The following is a 17567-nucleotide window of genomic DNA, read 5'->3' as shown; positions in this document are numbered from 1 at the left end:
AATGTGTATTAACAAAGGACCCTGCATTTCTAGGATTTTCATAATGACCAACAACCTTTCTGAGGTGGGGAGGTCCAAGGCTGACAGTTGGGGCAGGCGGACCATGGTCCACTTGCTGCAGACCTGTGCCACCACCATCTTGTGGGAATGCCCCTGAGTGAGATTGCTTTTTCCTTTTGACAGTGTGTTCCATGCCCTTAAATCCTTCCCATCAGTCTTAATGACCACATTGCACTTGTTTGAATGTCTGTACCATAATCTAACTAGTCTCCTATGGTGAACCTCAGATTGTATTTGAATTGTGTGAGTAAAGCAATGGTTTAATAAATTTCCTTTTGCACTCCTCTTTAAATACTTAATGCCATGATTATCTTAGCATTAATAATTAAAGGGGGAAATTGTGGAGTAGTCGGGTGTGTGTGCTTTGCTTTTCGATACAGATTGCCAAATTATCCACCAAAGAGAGGGATCTGATTTACAAACTTAATAATAATTTATGAGGTGACTTTTTTTCTTTCAGACCTTCTTCAGTGCTATGTTGGCTGGTTTAAAAAACATCTTTGCTGATCCAGTAGGGAAAAATATCTCATTAAAATTTTTTTCTTTCATGCCAGCAATATTTGCTTACAGAGTAACCCACAGAGTAGTGCCAAGTTGCCCCATTCTTGCAACTTTTTCTGTTAAAATAATCACATAAAAGGAATCAGTCGAGAGAGTCTCTGGTACGGCTAGATGTCAGTCATTGCACACCTCGTTATTGGGGTTAACAAAGAAGTGCTGTTTTTATTTTGCAGACTTCTTCTAGTTTTGCAAATGTGTGCCTCTGGCTCCCATTTTAATTCTTTTTTCCTCCTTCCATAACCTCACTTGCACAGACCTTGTCCTCTTGTTTTTTTTCCTCCTTCCCACGATTGTCAGTTTCCTAAATGTTTGCAGAACTAGAAAGTGAAAGAAAGTCTTGGAATCTTTTGTCAATTCATGCATTTTCTACCTTAGCAAAGGAAGCCTGGCAAGATATTTTATTTCCACTTTTGTCTTTGTTAGCAATATCCCATTGCTCTTCTTTGAATTCTGTTAATTTTTTTGTTCCGGTTGTGTTTACGACAGGACCTGCTCCTTGACCTTTTACCTACTCAGAAAGAAGTACTTTTCTTCAGGCAGGGAGGCACTCAGAATTTACTTAGTATTAATGATCTTTGGTTTCACAATAAATGTGTATTTGATTTCCCCTTTTAACTCTCTCCCTCTCTCTTCAGTTAAAAATGTTTTATTGACCAAAGGATGTGATTTTGTAAGATGATCAGATGGTTCTTAAAATTAATAGCAAGTGTCAAATTAATCAGCACCTATCTTAAGGAGGTGGGAGGGATTTCTCTCCAAGTACGTAGGTAGAATTTCTGAGTGTTTGCTGGGGTTTTCCTGCTCTAACTGATCTGTCATAGTTCTTTTCCTGAGGCATCGTGCAAGCACATGACATGGATGTCCCTGGGAATAGTCATTGAGGAGTTGCTGGCCCTTAAGAAAGCCTGGCTCTCAGGTGGCCCAACACACCAGCACTGTTGCTCTAGAACCTGGAGGGATAAAATATTTCAAGGAATGTGGAGAAGACTACACTTTTAAAAAATTCATTTATGATAACAAACTGCTTTCATAGGAAGCTGAAGTTTGGAAGTACTGATGTAGTCTGCTTTGCAGTGGGGTTTGTGGTCCAATGGAAAGAGCATGGAATTTGAAGTTAAACCATCGTAGGGTTGAGTTCTTGGTTGCACTGCTTATGGGTCAGATGTCCCTGCCCCTGAGGGAACATAGAGTTCAGTGGGAAGAGAGACATGGAAAAAATTTCCCAGAAAAAAAATAACTGCTTTCACAAGAAACCCGGGTGCACGTGCAAAGGGCTTTCAAAGTATGCAGTAGAGACAGAAAAACCTTCGCAGAGAGTCAGCATGTGGGCTGAGACTTGAAGAGATTAGGGTGCAAGTGAAGAACAGGAGGTGGTACGTGACCCACTGCAGGGCACAGAGACATGTATGCTCCTGGAATTCAAAATGGTTCGTATTGTTCCAACATAAAGCCTGAGAAAGATGAAAAACTCTGAAGTTAACAGATAACTGTCCTTCAGATCATTAAGGATCTTGAATGATACGTAAAGACAGACTTCATCCTATAGTCTGTGGGGAGCCATTTAAGACATCTAAACTGGAACATGCAAGGTGGCTCATCTAAGAGTTAGATGGGTTGTGTTAGATCAGGGTGTCAAACTCATTTTCACCAGGGGCCACCTCAGCCTCACGGTTGCCTTCAAAGAGTCAAATGTAATTTTAGGACTGTATAAATGTAACTACTCCTTAACTACTAGGGGCAAGGAGCTCTGCATTCAGCTCTCAATAACATTTTCTAATTTTTCCACAGTAAAATGTGGTTTCTCTTTAAAGAAAAATAATTGCAATAAAATGATTTTTGTTTTGATTTATTTTTTAAAGGTGTGTGAAGTTGTTACTGCTTCCCTCTGTAGTCTCCTCCATTTCCCTTTATCCCAATATATCGTAATAGTCATCAGAGTATATTATCACTCATCTCTCCAATGCCTGCTTCTGTATTCTTGGTGCCCAGAACAGCGTCTGCTGCCAGTCGTTGATTCAGTCAGTAAATGCTGCAGTGAGGGAAGATGCAGCAGAGTGGGAATGGAGGGGAGAGGGAGGGGGGTGGAAACCAACCCACAGAGACATGTATCTGAGGTCATTTTTCCAGCTTCATTCTTCAAGATCCAAAAGTAAGTTGTAGATGGTACCTTACTTGCATAATCCTTTGTACTGATCCAGAACATGGGTTGACCGAAAAAAAAAAAAAGACTGCTCTCAGAACCACGTGTCTTTAATTGTGTATAACCAAAAATGGATATAAAGGAATTTATCTGCAAAAAAAAAAAAGAGGAGTTCATACATTTAGACACGCCAGAGTGAGTCTTTCGAGNCTTACTTGCATAATCCTTTGTACTGATCCAGAACATGGGTTGACCGAAAAAAAAAAAAAGACTGCTCTCAGAACCACGTGTCTTTAATTGTGTATAACCAAAAATGGATATAAAGGAATTTATCTGCAAAAAAAAAAAAAGAGGAGTTCATACATTTAGACACGCCAGAGTGAGTCTTTCGAGACCATTGAGAGAAATGAAGGCCATTTCAGTAGAAAATGCTGGCGCTCCCCCCATCCTCCCACCCTCCTTTTTCTTCCATCAGTTCTGTCCAGAAAACCATTTTTATTTAACAAAAGACTTGGCAGATGGGGGGGTTGTTGTTGCCTGGTTGCCTTTCAGACCTTTCTGGGTAAAAGATCCTAAGGGAGCCTGGGGACTGCCCCTGCTGGCTCAGCTGCTCGCATCAAGTATCTATTTAAACATTTAATAAGAGGCCAGAGACATGAGCTTAATATAACTCCCAGTGTTACTCTTCTTTCCAGGAAGGGGAACAGTTTGTGAAGAAAATCGGTGGTATTTTTGCCTTCAAGGTGAAGGATGGCCCCGGGGGTAAAGAAGCCACCTGGGTGGTGGATGTGAAGAATGGCAAAGGATCAGTGCTTCCCAACTCAGGTCAGTGCAGTAATGACTCCGTTTATAGGAACATGGACAAGTTTGCAGAAGAAAATGGGAGTCTGCTTTGGTGTTCCCCAAAAGGGCTGGCTTTAGGACCCTGTTAAACTGGTGAATCCTTGGGACTAGGAATAGGTCGAAGCTGCCTCCTCCCGAAGATTGAAAGATTCTATTACAGAGTCACCAGAGTCTTAGGCTTTGAAATTAGACAAACTCGGCTTAGAGTCCTGGCCTTGCCACTCACAGATTTTGACCTTGAATAAATTATTTAACTTTGCTGAGCCTCGATTTTCTGATCTGTATATGAGAATAGTAAGTGCTACCTATTTCACAAGTTCCATGGGAGGTGTAAGAGAATTATCTTGTAATTAATCTGTAAAGTACATGGTCTAGTGTATGGGTACGTGGCTTGAAAGACCTGTCTGTACTATCTCCACCACCTCTCATCCCAGTCTTTCTTTTTCCCCCGTTGCTGTCAGCCATTTGTTCTGTAGTTCTCCATCTCTTTCATCCCAGTCTTTCTTGAACCCATTCTCGTCAGCTTTGTTTTCTTCACTGTCCCACAATTATTCTTGTCAGGGTCACCAGTGACCATCATGTTACTACTTACCTGCTTGGCTGCTTCCTGCTTGGCTTCTCTTCCTGTTTTCTCCTCTAAATTTTTAAACACTAGAGTGCTCCAAGGCTCAGTTCTGTCCTCTGGGGATCTCATTTAGTCTCATGCTTTAAAACCTTCTCTACACTGAGGACTCCAGGTATCGTCGGCCCAGACCCAGCCACTGAGTGCCAAGGTGTGTATCCAGCTGCTTAATTGACAAGTTTCCTTGGATATATAATAGGTATCCCCAAACTAATACGTAGAAAGGTGAACTCCTGATCTTCCTCCCACTCCCCTCTGATTATGTTCTCCTCCATGGTCTTCCTCATCTCAGTCATTGTTGATCTGTCCTACCAGTTCCTCCGCCTAAAAATCTTGACATCATTGTCATTGGCTCCTCTTTTTCTCACCCCACAGTCTATTCCATCAGCAAATCCTGTCCTTCCCCTACTACTACCGCTTTGATCTAAGCCTCCATCTTTTTTTTGCCTGGTCTCCCTGTGTCTAATCTTCAGATTTCTTCCCCACACACCAGCTGGTGATTTCTTCACCACACACCACCACACACCAGTGATCATTTTAAAACTCAAGTCACATAGTGACCCTTCTCCACTTAAAGGTGTCCAATGGCTTTCTGCTAACTCCAAGGAAAAGCCAGAGTTCTCCCAGTGGCACCAGGGGATCTGGCCCCAGTTTTCTCTGTCTTACCACACTCTCCCTCACTCGGCTCTCGTCACACTGACCTCCTTGCATTTCCTTGAACACGGGGTGTTCCCAGATCAGGGCCTTTCTACTTTGTTCCCTCCGCCGGGAATTGCCCTCTCAAATTGCCTCCTGGTTTGTTCCCTCATTTCCTTTTGATCTTTGTCTGAATGTCACCTTTGCTGGAAGCTCTTTCCCAGCAGTACTTTTAAAGTCATACTTCCTTTATTGTTCTTTATTTTTATATATGGTACTTATCACCGTCTGATATACCATATAATTTTTAACTTAATTGATTATTGCCTTTCCCTCCCCACACTTGAACTGTAAGCTGCATGTAGGTAGAGCTTTTCCACACTCGGTTCACTGCTGCTGTCCCAGTGCCTCAAATTGCACCTGACAATCACTAGATGTTTAGTAAAATAAATAATTAAAAAATGAACAGCAGAATGAGTGAGTTCTGCTTAGTAACCATTCAATAAGTGGTAGCTGTTTTATATGTTATGCTTCTCTTATTGGAGAGAGCCTGGTGCAACTAAGAAATGTGATGGATGAGCATCAGCTTTTTGGAGGGTTTAAAATACCATGCTTTGGACTTCGAAAGTGACTTGATGTATAATCAAACCATTAAAGCTTTTTTAAACTAGAGAAGTGAAAGTCAGAGCTGTGTCGTAGAGTATGAAGCTTGTGCAATAGATGAGTTGGATTGGGAAGGGAGAAATCAGAGACAGAGAGAGCAGTTAGGAGGATGGATGTTGCCACGTCTAAATGAGCAGAAATGACAGCCTGAGTGTCAGCAGTGAGAGAAAAGGGATATTGTCCCAGCGTCATTGCCAAGGGTATTTGGGGTAAGTTGATGGGACCCAGAAGCTGTGTAGGAGAAGGCAGTTCCTTGAAGGTGGTAGAGATCATTATTGATACATTTTTGAGGGTGCCCCTGGAGGAGCAGGTGGCGTCAGGAGTGCAGGTAGAAGGAAGGGTTAGCCTTAGCAAGGAGGGGCAGAGACTTCTTTCTCTGAGATGGTAGATAAATATTCAGGAGTATTTTGAAATAGAGAGGAGGCTGGCAGAGTGTCTGGAATAGAGTTGACAGCTTGGAGATAGGAGAAAATGTTAATAGTGTTATAAGTGCCGTTAAATAAGGAATCAACTAGAGATTAATGAAGGAAAAGCTGAGCAGTATTAAGGGCCTCCGTCTGGTGTGGATAGGGTGGCATTGTTGTGAAAAACTCTTGAATTATGTATAGTGGGGTTTTTTTTTCGTTCTCAAAAAGAGTGGATAGAAGAATAACTATATGTTTGACTTCTGTGAGCTGCTTCGTCTAGGTTCTAGCTTTTAGAAATAAAAAGAACTTTTGGGAAATAGACCAATTTTTTTAATTACTAAAGGGTTATAAGTACTGGAGGATTATATTCTGATATGCCCAGGCAGATGCTAGGGTGATTTTAAGGTTTTTTTTCTGTTTTTTTATTGGTGTTTGTTTGTCATGAAACATAATATGCTTTTGGAAAGCTATTGTTCCCTGCATGTGGACTCTGGCACTGAGCTCTCCCCTTATTCGGTGCCCCATCCCAGACCTGAACGGATTTTACCCTGGGGCAGGGTAATTTCTGCTGAAACTGACACGTGTTGGCAGCCAGGAGTGGCGCTGAAATACGGGCTTACCCAGTAAAAGCCATCACTGGAAATTGCCAGCTCCTTTTACATCAGCCAACAAGTGACCGTTTGTTAGGGACCAGCTACATTAAAGCATTAATCACCTGTCCTAGTTTGAACTGGCGTCTTAGAGAATTGCTGGTTCTTTCGGCATGTGCACAGTGTTGAGAGATTTACTTACTTTTAATGAAGTAAGATTTACTTAGATGTGTTTCATTTGCTTATATTCTGAGAGTTTGGTAATGATAGTACTTGAGGTTTTGTGCATTTTCCATCATCTTTTTTCCGCTGAGGTGCCTTTTAGTACCTTCTCCGTGAGGTCTGCTCCTCTCTGTCCTTTGAGACAACTCACATAGCATGTCTCGAGGAAGCCAACTTTGATGAATCCAACATGACACTTTACTCTTTTATTCCTTTATTCTGCCCTCAGCACTTACTTGAGTTTTCAACCCTGCCCTTTTGTGGGCAACATGGTATAGAAAAGCCTTAGTGTCGCCCACCCCCAAGGTGCCATAGAAAGAGTATAGCCTTTGGAGACACCCAAACCTGGGTTTGGACCGTGACTCTGTCATTTACTAGGTGTGTATCTTCCCTGAGTCCCGTTGTCTCACCCAGAAAATGGTAAGAACAATTTCTATTCATGGAGCTGTTGTGGGGGTTAAATGAGATAAGGTGTGGAAAGCACTTTAGCATAATGAGTGATTAATAAATCATTGCTTCCTTCCCAACCCATATGTTAAACATTAATTTTGCTTGAACACATTAGACTTGTCTGAGACTCCTTAAGAGGATGTGCAGAACTGAGAATGCATCTGGGATTCATCAGATGCTGATGAATTGTGAAGCCCCAGTTAAAATGGAGCTGTTGAATGGGTCTGTATCCTTCTTATACAAGGAAGCCATGGAGCATAAGAGTTGGGAGTGTGGGTTTTAGCTGCAGGAATCCACTTTCAGACCTAGCTCAGCTACTAATCAGCTGTGTGATCTTGAGCAAGTTATTTGACCTCTCTGATCCTCATAGAGTTATTATAATGATCAAATGAGTTAGTATATGAAGTGGTTGGTATAGCGAGAGTTCAACAGATGCTGATAATACATCCGCAACAGTAGCAGCACCCACAGCAGACTTTACTTCCCAAAGACACCTTTCAATGACTGAGTCCTTTCTTGTAGTATTAGGATCAAGTCCAACTATAAACCAAGTTGATGATCTCAATTTGCTAGCTTTTTCCCCCTCCCTGCTATTTGATGTTATATATCTACAAGAGAATTAGATTTTCTAGATTTGTAAATTCTTTTATCTTCAAGGATTCACACATTTTTTCTAGTAATAAGAGAAAATTTTGTTATGAACAAAGATGGAATGGCCAGTGAATCTCGTTCTCTTTAGAGGGTATTTCTGAGTTGTGAGATAAATAATAAAATTTTTTTATTTTCAATCTTGTTTTAGTGATTTAATAATATGGGCATGCTATGTAATTTAACATTTTTCCCATGTCTTTGTTTGGGCTACTATAACAAATGTCCTGCAGACTGGGTGGCTTATAAACAACAGAAATTTATTTCTCACAGTCTGGAGGCTGGAACTGCAAGATCACAATCAAAGTCGTGTTTGGTGAGAGCCCTATTCCTGGTTCACAGCTAACGCCCTCTTGCTGTGGGATCACATGGTGAAAGGGGCTTGTGGTCTCTTCAGAGTCTCTGTTTTCATACAGTGCTTTTCCCTTCCACTAGGGCTCCACCCTCAGGACCTCCCGAAGGCCCTACCTACTGGTAGCATCAGGCGTTAGGGTTCGTAAATACGAGTTTTGGAGGGGGAGACAAATGGTTAGAATGTAGCATCCTATATCTCTCTTTTTTTAAATATATTTTATTGATTATACCATTACAGTTGTTCTATTCCCCCCCTTCATTCCCTCCACCCGCACACTCCCTCTCCCACCATTCTCCCCCCTGTTGTTTATAACCACGTGTCTCGAGTTCTTTAGATTCTATATTTCCCCCACTATTCTCGCCCTCCCCCTATCTATTTTCTACCCACCATCTATGCTATTTTCTGTGCCTTCTCCCCTCTTCTCCTCCTCCCACCCCCCTGTTTCTAACCCTCCATGTGATCTTCATTTCTATGGTTCCACTCCTGATCTAGCTGTCCTCTTGGTTTGCTTTTGTTTTAGGTGTGGTTGTTAATAACTGTGTGTTTGCTGTCCTTTCACTGTTCATATTTTTCATCTTCTTTTTCTTATATAAGTCCCTTTAGCATTTCATATAATAAGGGCTTGGTGATGATGAACTCCTTGAACTTGACCTTATCTGAGAAGCACTTTATCTGTCCTTCCATTCTAAATGAAAGTTTTGCTGGATAAAGCAATCTTGGCTGTAGGTCTTTGGATTTCATGACTTGGAATACTTCTTTCCAGCCCCTTCTTGCCTGTAAGGTCTCTTTTGAGAAATCCGCTGACAGTCTGATGGGTACTCCTTTGTAGGTGACTGTCCCCTTATCCCTTGCTGCTTCTAGGATTCTCTCCTTCATTTTAGTCTTGGCTAATGTAATGATGATGTGCCTTGGTGTGTTCCTTCTTGGGTCCAACTTCTTTGGGACTCTCTGAGCTTCCTGGATTTCCTGGAAGTCTATTTCCTTTGCCAGACTGGGGAAGTTCTCCTTTATTATTTGTTCAAATACGTTTTCCATTCGTGGCTGTTTCTTTCCCCCTTCTGGTACCCCTATAATCCAGATGTTGGAACGTTTAAAGATGTCCTGGAGGTTCCTAAGCCTCTCCTCATTGTTTTGAATTCTCATTTCTTCATTCCTTTCTGGTCAGATGTTTCGTTCTTCCTTCTGGTCCATTCCATTGATTTGAGTCCCAGTTTCCTTTCCATCACTATTGGTTTCCTGGACATCTCCCTTCATTTCAATTAGTTTAGCCTTCATATGTTTCTCTAATTTGTGACTGTAGTCTCCCAATTCTGTGAGCATCCTGATAAATAGTGTCTTAAATTGGGCTTCTGAGAGGCTGGCAATTTCCCGGTTGCTTAGGGTTATTGGCTCTGGGACTTTGATTTCCTCTTGCGCCATCTTTTGGGCTGTTCATGCCTGTTAAGTAGCAGGATCGGATCCCTAGGCATTCACCGGAGCAGGGCAACTCAGTTGCTAGGTTGTGACGTTGTATGTGGGGGCGGGGTCAAAGAGGGACAATGGCTTCCCTCCGCCGCCTGCTGCCGCGACCCCCGCGACCCCCACCGGCACTGGCACCGCAGCCGCCACTGTCACCGGGCCCACGCGTTTCGTTCCACTGCACTTGAGTGTGCCACCGCTGTCGGCCCTCCACCACTGGGTTTGTCCCCTGGGGCCTGCATGGTCCGTCTCACTGTGCACGAATGTGCGACCTTGGTCAGTCTGCCCCGCACCCCGACTGGCTTTGGGCTGCCCGCGCGCCTAGCGCCTAGGTCGGGGGATCTGTCCTGCCGGACCCAGCTCCGTTGCTGGTTCCGCCTCTCTTACCGTCCTGTTGAACGGTTCGTAGCTGTCGGACTTCCGTATAATTCTGTGTTCTGGTCTTTGGGTGTGTTCTAGTTCTCCAAAACTTGTTGTAGTCAAACTTGGTTGTGGGAGAAGGCACAGTGTTTCCACCTATGCCTCCATCTTGGTGGAAGTCCCTATATCTCTTTTTTTAAGACATAGATTATCTGGTTAGTTACTGGGCCATAACTTGATAATCTTTTGAATTCTAAATAATTTCTTCAATAAGAATTTATGAGTTGCCCTTTGTATCAAGCATTCTTCAAGAGCCTGGGGATATAGCAGTTGTAAGTAGACGAAACACAGTTTCTTCTTCTTATTATTTATTATTATATTATTTTCCGTATGTACTTTTGCCCCACCCTGTAGTTTTATTGCAACACAGACACACTCTTTTGTCTGTGGCTGCTTTTGAGATCTGGACGCAGAGTTGAGCAGTTAGAGATCTGATGGCCCACAAAGCCCATATAGTGTCTGATTCTTTACAGAAGTTTGTTGAGCCCTGATGTAGATAACCGTGTTCATTTTGTATTATTGCATAACAAATCATCAGAAACTTAGTGGCTTAAGACAGTGCACATGTTTAGTACCTCACAGTTTCTGTGGTTAAGTTGGCTGAGGACAGCTTAGCTGGGTCCTCTGCACAGGGTCTCATGGGCTGCAGTGAAGGTGCTGGCCAGGGCTGGGTTGTCATCTGGAGACTTGACTGGGGAAGGGTCTGTGTCCAAGCTTATGCAGATTGCTGGCAGAATTCATTTCCTTGCAGCTGTGAGAATGACAGCTTTAGTTTTTTACTGGCTATAGGCCAGAGTCTCTCCTTAGCTCCTAAAGGCAGGTAACCTGCTGTGTGGCTATCTCCATACATACACAGTTCATGGCATAGCAGCTAGCTTATTCAAGGCCAGAAGGAGAGTAGGACTAAGTCTGCTAGCAAGACAGTCTTACATAACATTACAGAACCACAGGGATGACATCCCATCGCTTTGGCTACATTTGTTGTCTAGAAGCAAGTCACAGCTCCTGCCCCCACTCAAGGGAAGGGGATTGTGCCGAGGCACGAACGCCGGGAGGCAGCAATCATGGGGGTCACCTGAGAGACAGCACCGTCACACTGTTATTAATATATTGGTATCTCAGTTTAAAGATGTTTTTCATATAAACATACATAATCAAATAATTGAATATCTGTTTTTATGCAAAAATGGGATCATGCTTACAGTTTACTTTGTAACTGGCTTGTACGGCAGTATCATGAACAGTGTAACATTAACATTTTTCAGGCCAGTACATGTAGATCCATGTCACATAATGGCTGCATTGTATAGCCCATCAAATGAACACAACATCATTTATGTGTGTGTGTGTGTATATATGTATACACACATAATTTTTTATTTAAACAATTAAAAGTAGAGCAGAGAGGAGGACATCGGGAGTATAGGGCAGAGTATAATATGAAAAGCTGAATTTAACTTGAGCTGATTGAAGTATTTATTACAAGTAAAGACTCTTGGATGTTTATCAGTTCGTAGGAAACTAAGGAAAAGTCTAAGAGATGAAACACTCAACCCTCACAAATTTTCTGCTTTTAGTATTCTTGAGAGTGTCAGTAGACTACCCATTAAAAGTCCTCAGAATAAAAAAACAAAACAAAAAACGTAGCCCCGTCCTCGCTGGTGTGGCTCAGTTGGGTAGAGTGTAGTCAGTGACCAAAAGGTTGCAGATTCCATTCCCTTCAGGTGCAGGTGGGTGGACCCGTGGTTGGGACTGGAAGGGTTCCTGGTCCCTGCGCAGATCCCTGGTCTGGGTGCATAGATGAAGGCAGGTGATTGATGATTCTCTCTTGGTGCTTCTCTTGCACTGATGTTTCTCTCTCCCCCTTCTTCTCTCCCCGCTTCTCTCTCTCTCTAAAAAAAAAATAAAAATAAAAAAATAAAAGCAAATGAAAATGTCCTTGGGTGAGGATAAAAAAAAATACTCACCCCTGACTGGTGGGGCTCAGTGGGTTGTGCAGCGTCCTGCGGACTGAAAGGTCCCTGGTTCGATTCCTGGTCAGGGTCGGGAACATGCCCGGGTTGTGGGCCAGGTCCCCAGTGGGGCCTGTGCCGACAGGCAGCCAATAGATGTTTCTCTCTCACATCAGTGTTTCTCTCTATCTCTCCCTCCATTCTCCTCTATGAATGAATGAATGATCTTTTTTTAAAAAAAGAGTAAAAGACTACATAATCTCTTAAAATTAGGAGTATCGATAAAGGAATTCTATTTTGTAAAACAAATAAGTGGCTTTAAGTGATCGTCTTTTAAATTTTTATTAATTTGCTTTTAGAGTAGGTAGTACATTTTTATGATGAAAAGATTAAAAGATAAAAAAGGTCATACTATGAAGTCTCCCTCTCTTCCCTTCTCTCTAAAAATAAGTAAATAAAATCTTAAAAAATACTTAGCATATGTAGATGCTTTTAGAATATCTGTTGAAAAAATGATTGTTTACACTCCCATCATTTATTTAATCAGTTCTCTCTTGTTAAATGTTGAGGTTGCTTGTAACTTACACCACATTTAACCGGGCGGCTACTGCCTGTTTCCCCACACTGCTTGGCATGGGGTGTGATTCTGTTGTAGTCAGCAGCGTTTGATTAAAACGTGTGCATAAAACTGAACACTCCCCTTTTCTCTTTCCTTCTTTTGTGTATCTCTGTTTTAGACAAGAAGGCTGACTGCACGATCACAATGGCTGACTCGGACTTACTGGCTTTAATGACTGGTAAAATGAACCCTCAGTCGGTAAGTATAATGGCACTTACATCCTTCTAGAAGGTAGGTCTTCTAGCCCAGTGCACTTTATCTCCTCAGCCTCACATTTCACATCATAAAGTGCAGACTGGTCCAGCCCACAAAACTCAGTGTTCACCTAACAAATGACAAACATTAGTGGAGCAAACTGTGTGCCAGACACTGTCTCGTGTGCTGGAAAGGCCCCGATGAGGAAGAAATAGTACCCGTGCTCAGTGCATCCCCAGTTTGGTGGGAGACAGATCTGCAAGAGTGAGGGCAGCCAGGTATCCAAAGTGCCGCCCCTGGTTTGAGGGTCAGGCAAGGTGCAGCCACGATGTCCTGAGCCATCAGACAAGGGCTCATAGAGAAAGTGGCACCAGAGCTGAGTTCTAGGGGTTCAGGAGTGAGCGGTGCACAGATGGGGAGTAGGAACAATCCAGGTGGAAGAAAGGAGAGGTGTGAACAAAGGCGTGACCTTTTACATTTTGTGTATTCGCCCATGCTGTTGCCTGAGCTGGCCTTCCCTGATAAACTCCTTGTCTCTCAAATTAGACTCAGATGGTATCTCCAAGGACCTCCTTCCAACTGGTTGGGGAGCTGTAGCCAGTCTCTCTCCTGGTCCACCTCCTGGGCTGCTAGCTTAGCACTTGTCACGTGATCGATATGAGTCCTAATGTGCTTATCTTCCCCATTGGATTGTGGTTATCTTAAAGGAACAAACCATGTCTTATTTGTCTTCTTGTCTCCAGGGCTTAGCATGATGCCTGACCTTTTTTAAGTTTCCACAGTTGCAGGATTATATTGTGCTTTTCTGAATTGCCCAGATTGTCCAGGGTCATCTTGTCCTCTTTAGTTGCACAGTGGTGAGCAGACCATGGTATATTGAGCTTTCCCTCAGCCGTAGACAGTAACAAGGAAAGTAAGGTGCCCGACCTGATTTGTTTTAGGCCTACTCCTGTGGTCCCCTGGGAATTCTAGACATTGGATAAAACAATTAAATCTGACTCCCACTTATATTCCTTTTTAAAATGCTTTTCCTTTTAAAAATGCTTTTTCTAAGCAGCTAAGCATATTTCGGTCGATGCGCTGACAGACAAGAGCCATGTGACTCTGACGTTTCAACTGAGTACACACCATTGGCATTGACATTCCCACCCACTGAGCTCGCTCCAGGAGTCTGGACAGGACGGAGGCCACCAGTACCGCAGCTGGTGGTCATCCTCGTTCCACTGTGCACTCGCTGCACGCACTTACTTCCTCGGCAGGGCAACCACATGTCCGCCAGCCTCAGTTCTCTCCTTTATCTGTTCAGCAGTTTATCTGTTCTCCGCCCCTTTGGGGGCGTGAAGTGTTAGAATGTTTTTCCTGAGCACCTGTTAGCACACAAAGGAATCAAAGACAAGAATGACAGACCTTTCCATTAACGTGCGAATGGCCTTTCTTTCGGCGCCTTCCCTTATGCTCAGTAGGATTTGACTGGAAACCATTAAATGCAGTGGAAATTATAATTCAGTGTTTGGCTACAGTTGAAACAAAGCAGTGTGCTCTCCATCAGCAAGCACATACGAAGAACACCGAGGGGCCAGGTTAAAATGGTTCTTACATTTGGGTTCTCTGGAGGATGAGGATCTGTGCGTTCTCTAGAATAATTAGTAAATAAAAAGACATTTTCTCTTTTAATTTAAAAAAGGGAGAGATGGTGAATTTCTCTTCTAGGTACCACTGGTCCCTATTTTTAAAGGACATATGTTAACTATATTGTGTTCTGAGACACCTGACCTTTAAGTCATCAGACAGAAGGCTGTGTGCCATGTAGGAAGGAAACATTTAGTTTGTCCAGACAGAGGAGGGGAAAAAAATTAGTCACCCTTACTAGAAAGTGCAGAAAAAGCAGGGCTCTGTGAATTCCCATGGATGAGGCAGAGTCCTAACCTCTTTTTTTTTCTCTTTTTTAAAAATTGATTTGAGAGAAAGACAGAGACTGATAGACCTTATTTTTGTTCCAGTTATTTAACGCAATCATTGGTCCATTCCTGTACGTGCCCTAATGGAGGATTGAACCCACAACTTTGGCATGTCGAGGACGATGCTCTGACTGAGCTCACCTGCTGACTTCTTAATGTACTTGTTAAAAAGCTAAGACTATCAGGGACTTTTTTCGTCTAGCCCTTACTTATTTTAAGAATTCAGTTCAAAGACTGAGATCATAGCGGGAAAGTCTGGCTGTGTTCCCAATTTTGCTATTTCTCCAAAGTTTTCCTGGGATCGTGTTACGTGATAAATTTAGCAAGTGTCATGTGATCGAATCCCAGGCCGTTGTTAAATGGAACAAGTTGTGGCTCTGCACTTCGGATCGGCTTGATTCTTCTGACTGAGCCACAGGTGCAGCAGGCTGCTGACCACCCTCTGTGGGAAGAGGTCCTTTATTGCGAAGACCAAAAAGGGGAAAAAAATGATGGTATTTCATCCATATTGTATTCCAGGAGTTTCTAAGTGTGTTATGTGTGTGCTTTTTTTCTCAGCAGACTTCGGAAAATTTTAGTTTATATTCCTGATCCACACGTAATATTTTTAAACAAAAGCATTCTAGTGTGGACCCACTTGGCCTAGTATTTGGAAAATGTAGCACCGGTGAGGAAGGCAGGTGGAGGCAGACTCAACTTCTGAGAGAAGACGCGTGGGGAAGCTGTGCCTTTTGACTGCTCTGTGTAAAGCATGGCTTTTACAGTTCCTTCCTTTTGAAGAATCATTCTAAATCGGTTCCAGAAAGCTGAATTTCATAGTTTGGGGAAAGTATAAGAGACCTGATGAATCGGTGATCTCAGGGCTGGGCAGTCTATAAATATTAGCCATCTCAAAACAGAAAACATCAAGTAACACATTTTCTTTCTTCTTACTCACAGGCCTTCTTTCAAGGCAAATTGAAAGTCACTGGCAACATGGGTCTGGCTATGAAGTTACAAAATCTTCAGCTCCAGCCGGGCAAAGCTAAGCTGTGAAGAACTTCCTGTTCTACCTTTGAAAATCAAGATGAGACTTACAGATACCTATCCCCATATTTCATTGTCAGAACTTAGACAGAAACCAAGTGTTGGCCAATAGCACAAGATGTGTCTTTAAATGGGTGTGACCGATCCTGTTTTTCCGAAGCCCTGGGTGGGTAGAGCCCGGTGGCACACTGCTGCTTCGCTGCATCGCATACCACTGTGCATTACAAAGTTAATGTGGTAATTATGGTTCGCGGGGAAATTGGGTTTCAGAACAAAATTAGGCACAGCAAAATCCCAAAGCTATGTAAACAAAAGCTCTCATTTTGCTTATGAAGTGTATTTGAGGATGTTATGCTGAAGATTTGATTTAAGTTTTTCTTGGGAGAATTAGGAGAGAAACAAAATACCAGAAGCTGGCTGGTAATTAGTTTATGCTCTTAATGATCTTAATCAATTTTCATTAATAGTTTTTAAAATTCTGTACTGGGATTTAAAATTTTTTTTTAATTTTGCATTTTGTGCCATCAGAATGGTATTTTCTTCCCAAATCTAAATAAAGGAAATATGATCAGAGCTCGAGGGAGGGAATTTATAACTGAACACAGGCCTATTTTTAAAATAAAAAATATTTTTAAATGGGTTTCCTTCTTGAGAAAATCAGTGTTGGAATAGGTTTAACAATAAAATTTGCTTTGAGATGCACAGTTTTAAAATTATAATTTCATATTAATTTGTAAAGCTTTCGATCCTTTGTTGTAATTTTCCTTCTCGTATATTTAGTTTAATTAGTAATCCACATTTATCTTTCTTCCTGGTTTTTCTATTACTAATGTTACTTCTTATAACTTAGTAAAATACAAGGTAAAATAATGCTTTTGGAAGAATGTTTAATAGAAAATTAAAGAGGCTCTTCCTGATCTTTTTTGTGTGTATCGTGTTTGTTCTGTTTATTCTTGGTTGTCTAAATGAAGGGGATGGAGAGAAAGAAACACTGGGGACTTACAGCCTGTGTCATCTGGGCGTTGTCTACCGGGCTGTCTAATGGGTTCTCCGACATACTCGCCAGCTCTTTCTTTCTTTTTTTTAATACAACATACTTGACTCACTGGAGTTCTTTTTTTTTAATTCATTTACCTTTAGAGGAGAAGGGAAGGAGAGAGGGAGAGAAATATCAATGTATGGTTGCCTCTCGTGAGTCCCCCGCTGGGAACTGTCCTGCAACCCAGGCATGTGTCCTGACTGGGAATTGAACCACAATCCATAAATAATTGAAATAAAAATTAAAATGAGCAAGATTTTTTATCCTGAAAGTTTGGGCCAAAGACGTGGGTGTGCATTATACATGGCAAAATACGGTTAACTGCCTGCTTGGCCTGTTTGCTCAGCTGTTAAAAGGGGAGATTTATGGGTATGGTCTCTAAGGTTTCTTATGCTCTGCTCATTCTCCGAGACTATTCAGAGCCCAGAAGAACTGTTTGGGAGTTATCCAGGCCCCACCTTTCCATTGTACACATGCTCCTTTACCTGAGGGTGGTCAGAGGCACAAAGCCAGGTGGTTTCATTTGTTTAGATGCTTTGGAGACTGTGCTAGTCAAGTCAGGACTGTGGATCAGATCCCCCTTAGACCATTAGCTTTTCCTGTCCTGTGACCAGCAGAATAGCATTTGGTGATGGGGCAAGATGGTAAATTAAGCGAATGTGAGTTGATCTCAAGTCCCATAAAATGAATTCAGAACACAGAC

General features: G+C 42.3%; 1 protein-coding gene across 1 annotated transcript in view; it reads left to right on the top strand.

Moving 5' to 3' along the window:
• The window catches only part of SCP2 (sterol carrier protein 2), a 106999-nt gene extending 90517 nt beyond the window's left edge, over positions 1 to 16482 (top strand). Inside the window, exons 14-16 of the mRNA XM_037043250.1 lie at positions 3457 to 3586; positions 12765 to 12844; positions 15739 to 16482. Coding sequence (XP_036899145.1) covers positions 3457 to 3586; positions 12765 to 12844; positions 15739 to 15834 — 306 coding nt within the window. The 3' untranslated portion in view covers positions 15835 to 16482. The remainder of the gene's footprint in view (positions 1 to 3456; positions 3587 to 12764; positions 12845 to 15738) is intronic.
• The last annotated feature ends 1085 nt before the right edge of the window (positions 16483 to 17567 follow it).

Source organism: Sturnira hondurensis, unplaced genomic scaffold (assembly GCF_014824575.4).
Source record: "Sturnira hondurensis isolate 20B ecotype Veracruz unplaced genomic scaffold, ASM1482457v3 Scaffold0004068, whole genome shotgun sequence".
Classification (NCBI taxonomy): Eukaryota; Metazoa; Chordata; class Mammalia; order Chiroptera; family Phyllostomidae; genus Sturnira; species Sturnira hondurensis.
This window is presented reverse-complemented; position numbering and strand designations above follow the sequence as displayed.